Raw genomic sequence first — 16,980 nt, 5'->3', positions numbered from 1 at the left:
AAAATTTGGAGGTATGTGTATTTTCCTGTCAAACTAGTCACTGATTGATGAAAAATTCTATTAACTGTTAACATACGTGACTGATGAATCTCTTCAACGATAGGGAATGTAAGAAGCAAGCAGCAATACTGTGTAGGGCATCTTAGGAACAAGTAGTAATTTTTACAGAAGCTGGCAATAGTCATAGCCATTATCATTACAGATAATATGGCTCTGCCCCTGAGGCATTGCCAAAAACTTTACTCTGTACCCAACTCCTGTGAGTACAATCAAACCAGTACAGATGACCACCTCTACATAAGGACCACCTACCCAATGTGACCACTTTTTGGTAGACCCTTAGATAATTTTCTGCATTGACAAAAGCATTAAGAACCCTGTCTATAATGACCACCTGTCCACATAGACCAGATTTTACCGACCCCCTGAGTGATCGATGTTCTTGGGCAACTTTGACTGAATCAGAATCCATTTTGGAAGCCCTGTTCCACCATGATCTGGTTGACCAGTAGCCGAGACAGCACAATGCCCAGAAGCTAGGGGGATAAATTGTACGGCACATTTATTTGCAATGATGCAATTATCATATCATATGTAAGGCCGCAACATGACACTCTTCAGTCTCAATTACTTCTATCAAAATGTGTGGTTGTCAAAACATTTACTTAATAGTTATCTATTTTTACTGAAAGGCACATTTGGTTTTATCAATGGTCAGATAATTATAGAAACAGTCATTTTCATTTGACATACATCGATATACATTTTGGATATATAAAAGCCTATAAAATGTAAAGTATGCCTTCTATCTGTATGTTTAAACAAAGTAAATCCTTATGCATAGAACATAACACTACATGAGGGCTTGACATTTGTAGCTTTGGGATATATAATGATGTTTCACAATATAGACTTTCCTTCACAACACTCCTCTGAACAACATGACAGTGTATCCCTCTGTATATTAATTAAGTGTGAGAATTTAGCTTTTGTTAGCTGCGCTTATTATTGCTTAACTCTCCTTATTAGCAAAATCTATGATGAAATTTATCCTAGTATACAAATCATGCATGTAAACTACCATGACAGTTAGAGTACTTGGTGACCATGACTTGTCAGTAAGGAGACTGTTGATTGGCCAGCACCCTATCATCCCATGTCCTTACAACCGGGCCTCCTGATTGGCCAGTTCCCTTTCATCCTGTATCTGGTTGATGAAGACCCTGGACAGGAGGATGCCTACCAGCTGGGTGGTAGAGAGGTGCTGGGGTTAATCCACTACAGGCAGGCAGGCTGTTAACTCAGTCTTAAGCCCCTATCACACATTCAGGACCTTCCCACGACTGTACTCCTGACCATGGTCACTACCAAGGCCAGCAACGGGTTAGGAGTAGCCTAGGGGTTAGGAGTAGCATGGAATCTGTACTATTCTAGCTCCAGTTTGCTTTAATTTCTGATTGCATGCAAGAATAGATAAACATGACTTTCTCAATTTTGATTTTCAAATTTCATAGTTGACTGGTGCAGACAACTTTAAAGATAGCAAACTTGCAAACCAACTCTCAACTGCACTTCGAGCTTGCCCAACGACAGGCGACCTTGCTCATGACTTGCTCCCAACCATGGTTTAAGGTGGGAGTTCATGGTTGGCTAGTATGTGTGACAGGGGCTTAAGTCTTGGCAAGATGTACATCATGCAGTGATTTAAACATGCACCACACTAATGGAGAAGGGCTATTTGGATTAGTTATAGGAACATAGTATAAAATTTTGTTCATTTAGTATCTATGACATTATATGTCAACTTGCTATGAAGTTCTTTTAAGTTAACTAAGCATGCAGAGAAAAAAGAACAATGTTTAAGGACACTGCTTTTCAGGAAAGAGAGTTCTGGGTCATATGCTGTCAGTACATGTTGTTAACTAAGGCTTGCAGTCCTTAGAATGGGATATTAAACTATATGGTTCAAAGCTCAATGTACTGCAGGGAAGAGTGTGTGCATGTGTGTGTGTGTGTGGTGATATTTCCCTGGTACAAATAAAACTAAGTGTTAGGAGTGTACTACATGTATGCGCTTTTAGTCATAAATCAGTGGAAGATCAGCTGTTGGCTGAGATACTTGAGAAGATAATTATGTCTTTACATCATAATAGTTCTTTTTTACATTTCCAAGCCATACATTTCCAACATTGTGTCTCTCAACATACACCCTGGCCAGTCTGTGTGTATGTAACTTGGGTTACAACCAGTGGAAGACCAGCTTTTTTTCCTTAACTCATAACATTTTCTTAGGCCTTACATTTTGGGGTATTAAAATGCTGAGTGAAAAGGCTTATACAAGAGAGTAGATATTGCTGGCATGCTGTGTCCTTATATACAGGAAAAGCACTTAACACGACTTTCTTCACTCGACCCAGGTGTAAAAAATAGGGTACCTGACTTCCGTTGGGAAGACAAAAGGCTGTATAATGAGGGCAACGGGCTCCACCTTCAAACATTGAAGAAGTTGAACACAGACCCATAGCACTATCCCTCTGAAAACACAGAATGCCCTACCTGTGGAATAGCCAGGCCCATAGCGATCCCTCCTAACAGAAACAGGTTCTCCCTGGCCCAGTCTGCCACAGCAAAGATACAGCTGCGGATGTAGATCCTATCTATGGCCTCAGTTGGCTATGGGGGACAACCAACAGTGTTAGATAGTTTAATTTAATTTACATTGCTGCATACACAGAACTGGTACATGTACAATATGGCAAAACTCATTACACACTCTACATATTACACATAACACTAATTCACATTTATCCGATGGGTAATAACCTATATCTGTTGATTTTAAAAACAGGGTGTTAATAGATATCAAGTCAAATGACGGGCGGTGGTTTCAAACTGCAATATTTTCAAACTATTAGCAGTAACTGTTATTTTCAAAATATTGCACCTTCTGCCTACTTGATAGATCATTAAATACCATTTTTGAAAACAACTGATAAAGGTTACCCAGTGGATAAAGGTGAACTAGCGTTACCTTCTTAAATATTTCTTTTTAATCACTTTCAAGCATGCATGCATACACAATCATTTTAAGTTGAAATTAAAGTCCAATCTTCCAATTTAAAAGATATGATAACTATACAAAGAAGAACTTAATTGCACGACAATTGTATGTGGTACAATGTACCTTGCCATTCATCCTTATCTTTTTGACTGTCACAATGTTCCTAATTGGCTATGCAAGGTTGGTTACAAAACAAATGCCCCAGCAGTATCCTACTTTCACTGAATGTAATCAGAAAGCTAGTCTTCAAATGGCGTTTTACTTTTTAGAACTCTTTAAGATTAATTTTCTTTTAAAAGTTGTAAATTGTGTACATATGTAATGGTTGTATCTTGGAATTGTTTCAGTCTGTCGGTTCATGGTCCTGAATGTGCTTTCCTTCCATCTCTCCTCTATCATTATCCTTCCTTCTCATGTGCTTTTCTCTTGCTCGCAGCTTGTTCCAATTTATCGGCTGCACACGTTTTTGGCGGTAACTCCTCCTCTCTTTTCTGTTTTCTTCACAGCCTTCTTACATAAATTATGTAAATCATCACCCTCTTTTCTATTTTTCAAAGCTTCTAGTTCTGCTCAATTGACATGGAGTCCTTAAGGGCTTTTTTGCAGTTTTTCATTTCCCTCGTGGCTAATCTCTTCCAATCCTCCTGCATATATTTCCAGATTGAAAGATTTCCAGATTTCAAAGAAGAGGTGTCTGGTATAGCCAATGTTTTTATGTAATCAGGTTATCAAATTTGGTTGTAGGGATAAAAGGAATCATTGCACTCAGACAAATCTTCCCCCCAGCGGTAACACTGCAGTGATACTGACGGTGAGGTCTAGAGCGGCTGTGTGGCACACACCTATCCCTCCACTACAGGAGACAGTGCACGAGAAAAGCAGACCAGCATATACATGTAGGTCCCAGGTGACAACCAGATTTCTGTCCTGGCATAATGACTGTAAGTGACTTCTTGTTACTCGTTGCCTTTGCATCTTGGATCTTAGCATGTAGTAGTCTACCAACTCAATGTGTAGTCGAAAAGAGACATCTTACGTTTGCTGAGCGTACACGTACATCAGTCTACTGTAACAGACTGGGACTTGTGACATGGCCTGGGGAGATACCATCCAGCACTTATCGACTCGATCTTGCTCACAATAACATCAAGAACGTCTCGTCCTTTCCGCCACTACCATATCTGTACTTGTTAGACCTGAGCTATAATTCCATCGAAACTGTGTCCTGGATGTCTCTGCGGACTTTGCCAGCTTTGCAAATTCTCTCTCTACAAGGAAACCGACTGCAGTACGTCCAACTCAACACCGTCATTGCATATCTGCCAAAGCTGAGTAACATAAATCTGAGTCTAAACAAGCTTGCATCATTCTCTCAATACGTGCTAGGATGGCCACAGGTGACCAGCATAATAATCAACGACAACCCGTTTCGCTGTGACTGTGAGCTTTCCTGGCTGATCGACAAAGTCACATGTTTAGAAGCATGTAAATGGAGCAATCGACAGACCTGCTGTTTGTCATGTTCTGCTTGTTTTCTTGTTCTGAACGGAGGTTTTGACTGCAAGAGTCCGAGTCAACTGTATCAGCGACATTTGTTCACTGTGCCCACCCAGCTATTGGGCTGTGGACCGACCCAGACAGCCAAGACCGAACTTCCAACCATAGAAAATGGCACTTTCCTCATCAACCATTCAACACAAGCCGAATTGTGGAAGAAAGTGAACGCAACAGAGTCCTATCAGAACAAAAGTTCAGCAAAGATCCCAACAAGTGCTAATGACCAGACCAGTGCATACAACGTTACATATCCCACGGAATCAACAGAGACAAAGAGCCCAAAAAGGGAAAAACATACAATTCTTTATATCATTATTTTCGGGATTGAAATTTGTGCAGTTTTAGCTTGCATTGCCTGCCTTGTACGACTCATGAAAAAGACAAATCTGTGCTGCAATCGGCAGGATCTTAATGTCAACAACATCCCCTTGCGTTAACTTGTTCAGCCCACAGAAAACAGCACGGACCTGTCCCAGGAGGTTCTAACCATGGACAACAAGTTGAGCATGAGATCAGAACACGCGTACATTGCCAATAGTAAGATGATAAGATTCAAAACAGAATTCAAAGTAGTCTTGCAAATTTTCTTGCAGACTCCAGTTCTTCACACTCTGATAATTATAACAGATTAAGGCTTTGAACAGTTAATGTAAGAATGTGTATTGTGTTTGTTTCATTTATGACTTGTGCTTAAGCTTTTACAATGTATATGTGTTCATCATACATTAATATGGTGTTTGCTGAATGTCTGTGCAACACTATGGTGTTATCCGAAATGGAAGTATTTAAAAATGCAACCATGAGCGCACATAGTTGGGGGTGGACAAGTTTTCTAAAACTCACTTGTCCTATTGCGCAACTACATACAATGTAATATCAACAAACCTACTTGTCCGAGCCAACTTTTCATTTGCCCAAAATCTACATAACATTTTTCATGTACTTTTACCTCAAGCAATGGAAGTCTTTTACTCTTGGCTCTCTTTTTCTGTGTTGATCATTCTTGATGACATGACTGTGAAAAGTTATACAACAAGCGCCGTTCGACTCTTTGGGTAGGATAATTGTATAAGTAGTACGTCAAAATCTTACTCATGCAAAAATCTTACTTGCCTGATCAGACAAGTGGGGTAGGACATACACTTGCCCAATCAGCACATTCACTTGCCCGGGATAATTGGGCTAATGGACTTGTCCAACCCTGATAGTAAAGGTCATTAACAAGCAATGATACGACTAGAGCTGCTGGCGCTCTGGTACTGGTACATACTTACTTACCTTCTTCGTCGCTGTCAAATTCTTCAGGCACAGGTACAGGTCCAAAACCTGTACCTAAACCTCTGTACCTGATGTTACGTTCAGGTACGCAGCCCTAGGTACAATTATTCAGGTCTGGACCTGTTCCTAAACCTTTGCACCTGTCCTTTACCAGTCCTGATGTTACATGACTTGTATGTTTAGGTACACATCCCTGTTTCTACATAATCTAGATCTGTCCTGTACCTATATAACCCTGCATTTAGGTACAGAGCCCTACTGTACTGGTAGCTTCTATAATGCTCAATGTTAAATATACATTATTTTGTGTTTAGAACATTCTCCATGTGATTAACTAGCAAATGTGACTTTGCAAATCCATTCGACCTACCGTAGCATCTGGAGCAAAGTCGTAGCCACACATGGTGTTGATCACAACCTGAAAAGGTAAAATTTTGATTTGTTTCTAGATCAGGCCATGTTGATTTGATTATATGGATGACATCCTCCGGGATCTCCAAAACTGATGCGAGCGAGCGAATAAAAAAAAAGTTTGGCCAAAAAAAAAAAGTTGCCTAAAGTATGAAATCAAAGTGGCCAGGAAGGTTGAACATAGGACTAAGCACACATAGTATGGTATACCATGATCCACTGGACCTGAATTTTCTGTACTGGTACCTCCCCCAACCAACAATAGATTTTTTTTCTTTCCGTCTTTTCACATCTTATTCTTTGACTTTAGATTCATTTTGGCATTCTATATATGGCATTAGTTATCTGTTTTCTGATACTTTTTTTTTCAATCTACGGAATATTTGTGCTCATTTAACAGCTGCTTTGCACAATTTATTGTGTGGTCGAAAACTTTTTTTTTTTTTTGGAAATGGCCGAAAATTAGTGCGAGCGCGGATGTCATCCATATAATCAAATCAACGTGGCCTCATTTACTAAATAAATGTTCAGTTACAATAGATGTCATTAGACAGAAGTCAGGGAGGCCATTTACTTTCCTACCATGGTTTACCATGTATATTCTGATATATATACATGTTTCAGTGTCTCAAGGAATTCCAGTTTCATGTTAAAGTAGAGTATTGAGTGTTCTGGTAGTACACTCAAGTCTAGTGGAACTGAAAAAGAGTGATAGATGCAATTAAATTCCAATTGTTAGGATCTAGAGGTAATCACTGTATCTTATCAAGGTGTAAAGTGATCAGCTTATCTTTAAATATATTGAATTATGGAATTAAAATATACAGATTCCTGTATAATGAAGACACTTGTCATCATCATTATCAATAGTAAATTAAAATAAAACTTCACCTCATAACTTGTTGAGTATATACATTCTTCCATAAATGAGTAAATCATGTATTGATCACAATGTAAATCCAGCAGAATCAGAATAATTAGTTTATGTCACCCTCACACTCAGGGTTGACAATCGCGGCAAAGCCTAACGATATCACCCGACAACTCAGCCACAGAATTCGGGTATTAGGGGTGCCTTGCTTATGAATATTAATGAGCTTGCCTGATTTGTCGCAGGCCAATCAGCAACTGGATTGCAAGTTTCGAACAAACAGCGTATGCATGGTACGGCACGGCGTGCACAAAGATCTGTTTATCTTTGCAGGACGGTAATTTTTTTTTTTCATATGCTAGGTTGGTATATAGTTTACCCACAGAACCGACAACTGTTAAATTTGGTACCTGAATAAAGACGTATGGACGCTGAAAGTACTGTGAAACGTTTTGCCGGTACTATTATCTTGCTCTTGAATATTAATGAGTCGCCTTATATGGCGCCTTTCCAAGCTTTCGACAACAAAAAGCCATCTCTCCGATGGGATGACAGTTGGTAAGAAGCCACGCCCCTAATAACCGAATTCTGTGGCTGAGTTGTCAGGGGTGATATCGTTAGGCTTTGCCGCGATTGTCAACCCTGAGTGTGAGGGTGATTTATGTGGGACCTGTTTTAACCATAGCCAAAAAATGGCAACTTGTTATTTTTGGTCCCATAATGGTAATGCATTACAGGGCAGGTAACAAAAGTGGCGGTCTGGGAATATCTGCCTTAAATTGTCTAAATCTATAACCCCAATACAGACTATTTCCTATATTTTGAAGGCCACATGTAATGAAATGAAGCCAAACATTTTTACATTTCTTATAAAATACAGGAATCCTCCCTACGCTAGCAAAACAGCATAAGGGGCCATATCACAGAGTAGGGGATACAAATCACAGCGTAGGGGGCCCCCTATATACTACACTAGTGATAACATTGTAGAGTGGTTAAAGGCCTGACCTCCTCCCCCTCAGGTCTGCAGCAGGAGTAGGGAACCCCACACCTCTCCCGACTCAGGTTCTCCTCGGAACAGTTGAAGTACCGGTTGTGCTGATGCCAGTCTTTAAAACCATCCTTCCCTCCACAGCACTGGAACTGGACACCACAAGGCAGACATTTTTTTTTAAATTGGTTATATATATAGAATACAACACGGTGTATTCCGTATCACACGAGGTCGCAGGTCGGATCGCCCGAAGGCCAGAGGGTGATCCGACCCGCGGGAGGGCTGGGACCTAGGGTGATGCGAAATACACCGTGTTGTATTTTATTTATGTCATACCCACCTGAGAAAACCCATGTTTTGATGCAAAATGCGCCAGAAGTTGAACAAATTTGGTGCCCTCGAACAAAAAGTGTTGCAACAGTAATGTTCCAACGTCTGAATCAGGTATTCGAACTTTCGATGGCGCTGCACTCGGCCCGCTTGAAACAGTTTGATTTATTCGAATGGAGCCTGCGTGATACGCCTTTCGAACCTGTGTGATACGGAAGTTATTGCCTGGTCTGGAACACCCGTATCGAACGTTTTCACGTCACAGGTATGACATAAATGACATTATTGACAGCAACACAGCCAATACTAATCTCAATCCTAGAATTAGTTGAAAATAACAGTAGATTTTTAGGTAAAAAATATGCTCAACTCTCCCGTGATTTTGAGGTTTGGCAGCCTTCTGACCCTGAACAAAAAACATGGCTGAAGGTCATGCCGAATTTGGTACCACCTGGCCATTGTCATTGTGACTACTTTTTGGTGGTACTCAAAGAACATTTTCCAAACAGACCTACAAGCAAAATGAATCCTGTTTATAGTGGCCACCTTTAACCATTTTCCTTCTAGCAGTTACTACATATGATATAGACAGGTTTGACAATACTTAGGTTCAACAAAATAGTCTGACTGACACACTGGATGCATGTGCTATATTTTTAGGGACAGGGTTGTCATGCTTTCTTTCAATGTTTTCTTTCAAGGAGTTGCTCACTCAGTCTCAAATCAGAAAGATAAGATTATGTGAGCTGTTACTAAAAACGTACAAGTGTTTAACCAAGAAACACCATAGCTCAAAGGCAGAACCGAATTTAGAAACCCATCAATTTGTAAGTGAACTTAACAAGAGCAAACAAAAATGTGGCATCTGATCACCGGACAGGGAAGAAAAGTTACTTACAGGAATAAATGTTATGATAGATGTCCTTTGATAAAGAGAGCAGGAGAGAGAATAGAAGAGAATATAGATAAATGAAAGAAGTCTGTCGTCATAAAAGTCAACTTTTCACTCAACAAAAGCTTGTCACCTTTCAACGTTGTGGTAGTCTTTCCGCTTAATGTTATTCAATTAATATCATTAAAATTACAACTTTCCTCATAGCAGCAATACTGGATGGTTCTACTGGCTAATGGATACTGCAGTGGGAAGAACGCAGTCCCAAACATGACTAAGTCTGTATCCCCCCTCATCACAGTCCATGACTAGAGTAGACCCTCATTATTGGCACAAGGAAGGTAGGAAATTGACTAACAAAATGCTGTGAGGTTGAAAATTTTGCTCATGAGAGTTTGACTAATGCTAAATTGAAGAAACTATATATGATAATTAATTCCATATCACCCAAGGCCAGAGGGTTATCCGAGGGTGATGACCCTTGAGGTTGACAACATCTGAGGCTGGGACTGATGTTAATGAGGAATAAACTGTGTAATATATTCTATTTATGTCATACCCACCCTAGAAATCACACATTTCAATAGAAAATGCACCAGAAATTGATAAACTTTGGTGTTCTTGAACAAAATGTTCCAATTCCAACATCCACATAAATTCCACAGCAGCCACACACAAAAAGGGTGGGTCGAATTTTTCTACGGCTACAAGTAAAGGCCCATGTGATTACTAGCCCAAGTTATCACCCAGTCTGGAACACCTGTATCAAACATTATCACAGCCTATAGGGATGACATGAACAAGACTTACATGTACATCAGATAGCAGTACAGAAAATTGACCAAATCTTAAGAGCTGATGTCTGTAAAAACCAAGCAAAATCAGAAAAAGTTGGCCAAACTCAAAAAATCGATTTTCCTTAAATTTTGTGTGGTGGTAGGGCCTTGGTCCAAACCTACAAAAATGGCAAAGTTTTAGATCTGCGGTCACCGGTTGCCATGGCAACGGCCATTTTTCAAAATGGCGGATTTTCACCAAGGGAAGGCCTTGGTCGCGTCCAAAATAGGCCTCATTTGGACTCCTGTAGCCCCCGCAAATTAACAGATATTTTATTGATTCTCGGATATGTTATTACCCATATTCTAATTTAAAAAAGCATATATAGTGATGCTCAAAATGTTTTTGTAGTGAGGTGCAGCAGATGTTTAAAAATGATGTGTTTTCGTGAATTTCCAAAATTGACAAAAATCACTTTTTTGACCATTTTTATTGACCATTAGTTCATTTACAGGCAAATCAATTTGCTTGATTTTTGGCACAATTATAGTTTGAACCTTTGTATACATCATATGTAAAAAAAAGTTTGGGACTTTTACGTATCGGACCGTGGTGGCCCCGAGAGTAAACCAATATTTCCATTTCAAGAAAATCGTAACCATAGAATTATTCCTGGAAAAACAGTCATAGCTTACCAAAAATGAATCTCAGTTTCATTTTATGTAGCAGAGGAACTTACCTATCACTTATAAAAGCAGGGTTGTTCTAAATTTTTTTTTTATTGCCTTTAAAATGATTTTATTGAGTTTTTTTGGTCATTTTTAGACCAACAAATGTGTATTTTGCCCCAGCACCCTGGTATTGCAACCAAATGACCTGAAATTTGGTATAGGAATGTCTTGGACATGTACACACATGGGTTGATAACTGGTTTGCCATATAATAGAACAAAATGCTGAATTTTGTGACTTTTTTTGGCATTTTCGGCCCAAAAAGTACATTTTTGGCCCCTGTACCCTGGTTTTACAACCAAATGACCTGAAATTTGGTATAGGAATGCCCTGGACACATGCGCACATCAATAACCAGTTCGGCATACTGTTCAACAAAATGCTTAATTTTGTGATTTTTGGTTTATTTTTTTCCCCAAAAAGTACATTTTTGGCTCCCCTACCCTGGTTTTACAACTGAATGACCTGGAATTCGGTAAAGCAATGCCCTGAACATACATGTCATGTATGCGCACATGGATTCAATGACACACGAGTTGCGCGATCGGGGGTAGGAGGAACCCCTTACATCCTTGGTCGGAAGTCCTCCTAGGAGACGGAAACTCCAAATAATAAACCTGCATCTGCTGGGGCCGTCTTACGTGGCAAACAGTTCTGTCCCTGTAGGACTTAGTGCGCCAGTAGACTCGGAGAGGGTGGAGAAGGGAGTGCACACCCCTCCTTCACCTTAAAAAAAAGTCACGTGCAGGCCAGGTCGTCTAATCAACCTTGTCTGCCTACCATTGATCTTCGGATACGAAGAAACAGCCATCATCATGCCAAAATTATTATTGGCTCTATGTGCGTATGTGTCTTCGGCATTTTTATACCAAATTTCATGTCATTTAGTTGTAAAGCCAGGGTTTAATGGGCCAAAAATGTACTTTTGGCGCCAAAAATTACAAAAAGGAGTCAGAAATGTACTTTGGGTAAAACAATGACCAAGAATTACAACATTACGCGTTTTGTTGCACGCGTTTTGTATGAAAAAACGGGTTATAAAAGCCATTTCCAAGGCGCTCCTATACCAAATTTTTACCGGTTATTTACTTGGAAAACCAGGGAATAGGAGCAAAAAATGATTTTGGGAAAAAAGAATGGCAAACATTTCAAAATAAAGCATTTTGTTGTACTGTATGCAAAACATGTTATTGAATCCATGTGTGCATACATGACATGTATGTTCAGGGCATTGCTATACCGAATTCCAGGTCATTCAGTTGTAAAACCAGGGTAGGGGAGCCAAAAATGTACTTTTTGGGGAAAAAAATAAACCAAAAATCACAAAATTAAGCATTTTGTTGAACAGTATGCCGAACTGGTTATTGATGTGCGTATGTGTCCAGGGCATTCCTATACCAAATTTCAGGTCATTTGGTTGTAAAACCAGGGTACAGGGGCCAAAAATGTACTTTTTGGGCCGAAAATGCCAAAAAAAGTCACAAAATTCAGCATTTTGTTCTATTATATGGCAAACCAGTTATCAACCCATGTGTGTACATGTCCAAGACATTCCTATACCAAATTTCAGGTCATTTGGTTGCAATACCAGGGTGCTGGGGCAAAATACACATTTGTTGGTCTAAAAATGACCAAAAAAACTCAATAAAATCATTTTAAAGGCAATAAAAAAAAAATTTAGAACAACCCTGCTTTTATAAGTGATAGGTAAGTTCCTCTGCTACATAAAATGAAACTGAGATTCATTTTTGGTAAGCTATGACTGTTTTTCCAGGAATAATTCTATGGTTACGATTTTCTTGAAATGGAAATATTGGTTTACTCTCGGGGCCACCACGGTCCGATACGTAAAAGTCCCAAACTTTTTTTTACATATGATGTATACAAAGGTTCAAACTATAATTGTGCCAAAAATCAAGCAAATTGATTTGCCTGTAAATGAACTAATGGTCAATAAAAATGGTCAAAAAAGTGATTTTTGTCAATTTTGGAAATTCACGAAAACACATCATTTTTAAACATCTGCTGCACCTCACTACAAAAACATTTTGAGCATCACTATATATGCTTTTTTAAATTAGAATATGGGTAATAACATATCCGAGAATCAATAAAATATCTGTTAATTTGCGGGGGCTACAGGAGTCCAAATGAGGCCTATTTTGGACGCGACCAAGGCCTTCCCTTGGTGAAAATCCGCCATTTTGAAAAATGGCCGTTGCCATGGCAACCGGTGACCGCAGATCTAAAACTTTGCCATTTTTGTAGGTTTGGACCAAGGCCCTACCACCACACAAAATTTAAGGAAAATAGATTTTTTGAGTTTGGCCACCCTATGCTTGGTTTTTACAGACAGAGCCTCTTAACAGGGCAGAGTTAAACTGTTAAAACTTTAAAGGCTAAAGTTAACTGTCTGATCCAGACCTACCTCCTTCTGTGTCCAGTCGATAAGGTTCTGAAGGTCAATGTCATCCCGGTACTTCTCAATGGCTGTCTCCACCAGGTTTCCTATGTGTTCCTCCACCTATAATTGATGGAACAAAGGAACTTTTCTGTTAATCCAGAAATGTTTGCAATTTTCACAGTGAAGGCTTTACACTCAAAGCTTCCACACAAAAATTTGTACTATCTTCTAGATGCTTACCCCCTTGTCAAAGTGCTAAATATTGTACAGTACTACTAGCTACAGTGTAGTACCTACCTACCTACTAGGGACTAGGTAGGTACTAGCATTACATGTGGGAGGCACCTCTCAGATGAAGATGAATAGATACAAAATTAATCACAAATTGAGCGCAGACGAGATCATGTGAATATTCAGTACATATCAATGAAGAAGTGTTAGGTATCCAGAGGGCAGATACATGTAGTACTTAGATACGGTTACATCAGTGACAGTTCATCACCCTGTTCTGTCCATCTCTATAGAAACTATTATAGAACCCTTTTTCCGTTGCTACTCGGTTGTTCCCAACTACATCCACAAAGAAGCAAACATTTTTTAATTGTATAATGTCAGTGAGTCTTCTAAGTTTTGTGATCAGAAAAATATTGCTTTGGTAGACTTCTCCATTGGGGTTTGACTGCAAATTTGTTTTTGACAGTCAAGACTTAGTCAATTTTGCAATCAATCTAGCAAATATGTTAGTTCTTTTCCTAAACTAGTACAATGTACCTTATCAGAGAATACAAATCCCAGTATGGCTCCCACCAACTGTAGTACAAACAGGATCAGCAGAACATAGCAGTACTGTAGGGAAAAAATATAAAATCACATGTAGATGTAGGTCATTTATCACTTTAGTCAATAGAGAAGCTCTAATATCTATCCAATAATGATGCAACATAATTATTGATAAAGTAACTAGGAAGATACACTCAGTTTAATCAACTACAAATCAAATTTCCAAATTTCGTGTGTGAACTTTTTTGTTAAGATAATAATCTGAAAACAAAATGTTGTTTGTTTTCTTTATACTAGTCTTACAGTCACACAACCATGGGTACAAACCAAGTCAAGTCATGCACAACAAATACAATGGGGACAATGTATGATATACTTAAATATGTCGTACAAGACAACTATAGTAGCAATAATCTAAATGCTGTAACTGTTACAGTAGATGTAGATTCTAGGATATGCAATATCAAAAGAAAACACAGTGTTCAAAGTCAGACAAAGTCAGAATGTTGAATCAGACTACTTGCTGATAACATAGATCAAACTACACTCATGTTCTTTTCTATACATACAATATTGAAAGAAGGCACAGTGAGGATCTGCATATCCAGTCAGGGCTCAAAATACCACCGGCATATGCAGGTTAGTGCAGGTACAGTGCAGGTATATCTGATGTCTACCTGCACCTAACCTGCACTGGTCCATGTACTGGGTTTAATAGTATATATAATATAATAATATAATACATAATATGCTTTGGTACCGGTGTAGGTGCATGTTGAATGTTATTAGCTGCATTGACTGTTATCACCTATTAAGTATAAAATAATGGTTCCTGAACAATTTCATATGGCCCATACTTCCAAAATTCAGAGTGGTGCAGGTAAAATTTGTCAGGTGCAGATAATTTTCAATGTTACCTGCAACAGTGCAGGTATGCAGAAAAAGGTACTTCGAGCCCTGCTTAGTACATGTATATAGAGTTTATATGCTAGTTTATATGTTTAAATTCATGACTTGCAGTTTTCAGAAGACATATGTTCTCCCGCAGTGCTCCCACGCAGCCGAAGAAGCCCAGGATCCAGGCCAGGGATCCCACCACGATCAGCACGATGGCTGGATCTGCCAGCAGATCCACCACGGCGTTCACCTGTCCCTTCTCCACACGTGCATAGATCCCGATCCCTAGTAGGGCACCTGCTATCAGCTGGGGGAAGGTACAGTTACTAGTGAGATTATACTTATAGGTATGAGAGGCAGAGACCTTAGGCTTAACTAAACCTTCAATGCTGAAAATATGATTATACAACATGGTATGTTGCGTATAACCCTTGAAGCTTCCAGCCCGAATTGAGGTAGGATTGACCGACGGCCAAAGGGTAATCCGACTGTCACGCTGGATGGTTCGTACCAATGGTGATGTGGAATGCACTGAGTGCTGTATCCATCATACCCACCCGAGAAATAAGAAGACATTAGATACACTAATATTGCATAAACCAAAATAAACATTTCTATTTGAGTCTTGACAACAATGATTGTATTATTCAGTCAACATATATACTGCCTTCTTCTGTTAATGGGATCACCATCAACCTGCCCCCTAGTTTCAAAGAGTGCTTGCAGATAGATGTGAAAAAGCTAGGTGTGACGGGTCATTCAGTGTAATTTAACCAGCTGCTGCCATGTCGCGTACCTGCATAGCTGGTGCGTTACGCCAAAGGGCGGTTATACCGGCTATATAGATACAGATACAGATACAGGTGTGTAGTGTTCTAGAAGATCTATTCTTGGTTGAACTTTATATTATAATGTAACGTTACATTTAAAAAAATACAGTATTCGTAATCTCGACTTTAAAGTTGTTACTTAACGAGCCTCAATAATTCATAGTACCTGACACCGACGCTTCAGACAATTTCTGCCAGTTGTTATGAATTTATAATTCTTCAATATATCATGAAGTCCTTCCCATTTAGTGATTTACACCAATGGTGCATTAAGCAGTGCCCATCTCTGTGTCTGAAGCCCTGGGCCACAGAACTTTGTCCAATCACTACAGCAGGAGGCCACTGGTAGTTATCTGAGCTTCAAGTGTCTGTTCGACTTAAAGTTAAACATGTAACGTACGTTAGTAGTCTCTTTCCCAAATGCTGAGTGCTAAGCAGAGAAAGCAGCATGTTCAATTCTTTTGGTATCATTGACTCGGCTGTTGGTATCGAACTCACGGCATACCGACTGGTCACCCTGCCCACTTGGGCATTGCACCGGTAACTTTTTGTTAACGTTATAACGTTAGAATATTATCATGATTGAGCATCCGACAAAGATTCTCACGTGGGGAGGGGGGCGGTGCAAAATTACTTGGCGATATCTGACTTTCTAAACCTCTATCTGCACCTACTACTCAGGCTGAGTATACGTACTTGACATCCATCCATAACACTCGAGTGAAGGCTAACGCTAGCTGTATTCAAAGATGGTCAATCTTAGAACATTGTCGGGTCAACAAGGAACAGTTAATTACGTTAATTTAAATACGTACCCAGAAGAAAAAGGTGAAGACGAAGAGAGAATACTTGACGAGCGGACTGATGGCCGTGACGCGTTTCTGACGGCGATGACGCAGTTGTTGCCGCTGTTGTCTCTCTCTCCTCCCGCCCAGCTCCATGCCCGACACTACCTCTGACAGTACATCCTATTTTTACTGTGGAAAGTGTCCAGGAAGCACACGCACGATGGCTGCTTTCAAACGGCACGCACCAATGTTTACTCCTCCCGCCCAGGCGCCCTGAGTGATAACTTCCTCTTTTGCCTTACGAGATAGGTTTCTATATCCGGGTCAAAGGTTGTCATCTACTAGTATCTTCGGTCTCACTAGCCATACTCAAATACAT

The 16,980-nt window shown here is 39.6% G+C and overlaps 2 protein-coding genes across 3 annotated transcripts; one reads left to right on the top strand and one right to left on the bottom strand.

Annotated features, from left to right (window-relative positions):
- Positions 1–30: 30 nt before the first annotated feature.
- LOC118408463 (tetraspanin-33-like) lies at positions 31–16,906 on the bottom strand. 2 transcript variants are annotated; one of them, XM_035809280.1, is made up of 8 exons: positions 16,629–16,906; positions 15,105–15,290; positions 14,078–14,152; positions 13,331–13,426; positions 8,187–8,321; positions 6,267–6,314; positions 2,557–2,673; positions 31–536 (listed from the first exon to the last, which is right to left on the bottom strand). In XM_035809280.1, exons 1-8 carry the CDS (start codon positions 16,752–16,754, stop codon positions 462–464), a joined length of 858 nt encoding a protein of 285 aa, XP_035665173.1. In that variant the 5' UTR covers positions 16,755–16,906; the 3' UTR covers positions 31–461. The 2 variants fall into 2 exon arrangements, with proteins under 2 accessions (XP_035665173.1, XP_035665172.1); XM_035809279.1 differs by lacking the exon at positions 31–536 and adding an exon at positions 546–1,246 and having other exon boundaries at positions 16,629–16,904.
- LOC118408462 (protein slit-like) lies at positions 2,800–5,792 on the top strand. Its single transcript, XM_035809278.1, has one exon. It carries the CDS (start codon positions 3,997–3,999, stop codon positions 5,053–5,055), a length of 1,059 nt encoding a protein of 352 aa, XP_035665171.1. The 5' UTR covers positions 2,800–3,996; the 3' UTR covers positions 5,056–5,792.
- Positions 16,907–16,980: the final 74 nt, after the last annotated feature.

The sequence above is a fragment of the Branchiostoma floridae genome, unplaced genomic scaffold (assembly GCF_000003815.2).
Source record: "Branchiostoma floridae strain S238N-H82 unplaced genomic scaffold, Bfl_VNyyK Sc7u5tJ_1588, whole genome shotgun sequence".
NCBI lineage: Eukaryota > Metazoa > Chordata > Leptocardii > Amphioxiformes > Branchiostomatidae > Branchiostoma > Branchiostoma floridae.
Note: the sequence above shows the minus strand (reverse complement) of the source record. Positions and strands in the feature narration are given on the sequence as shown.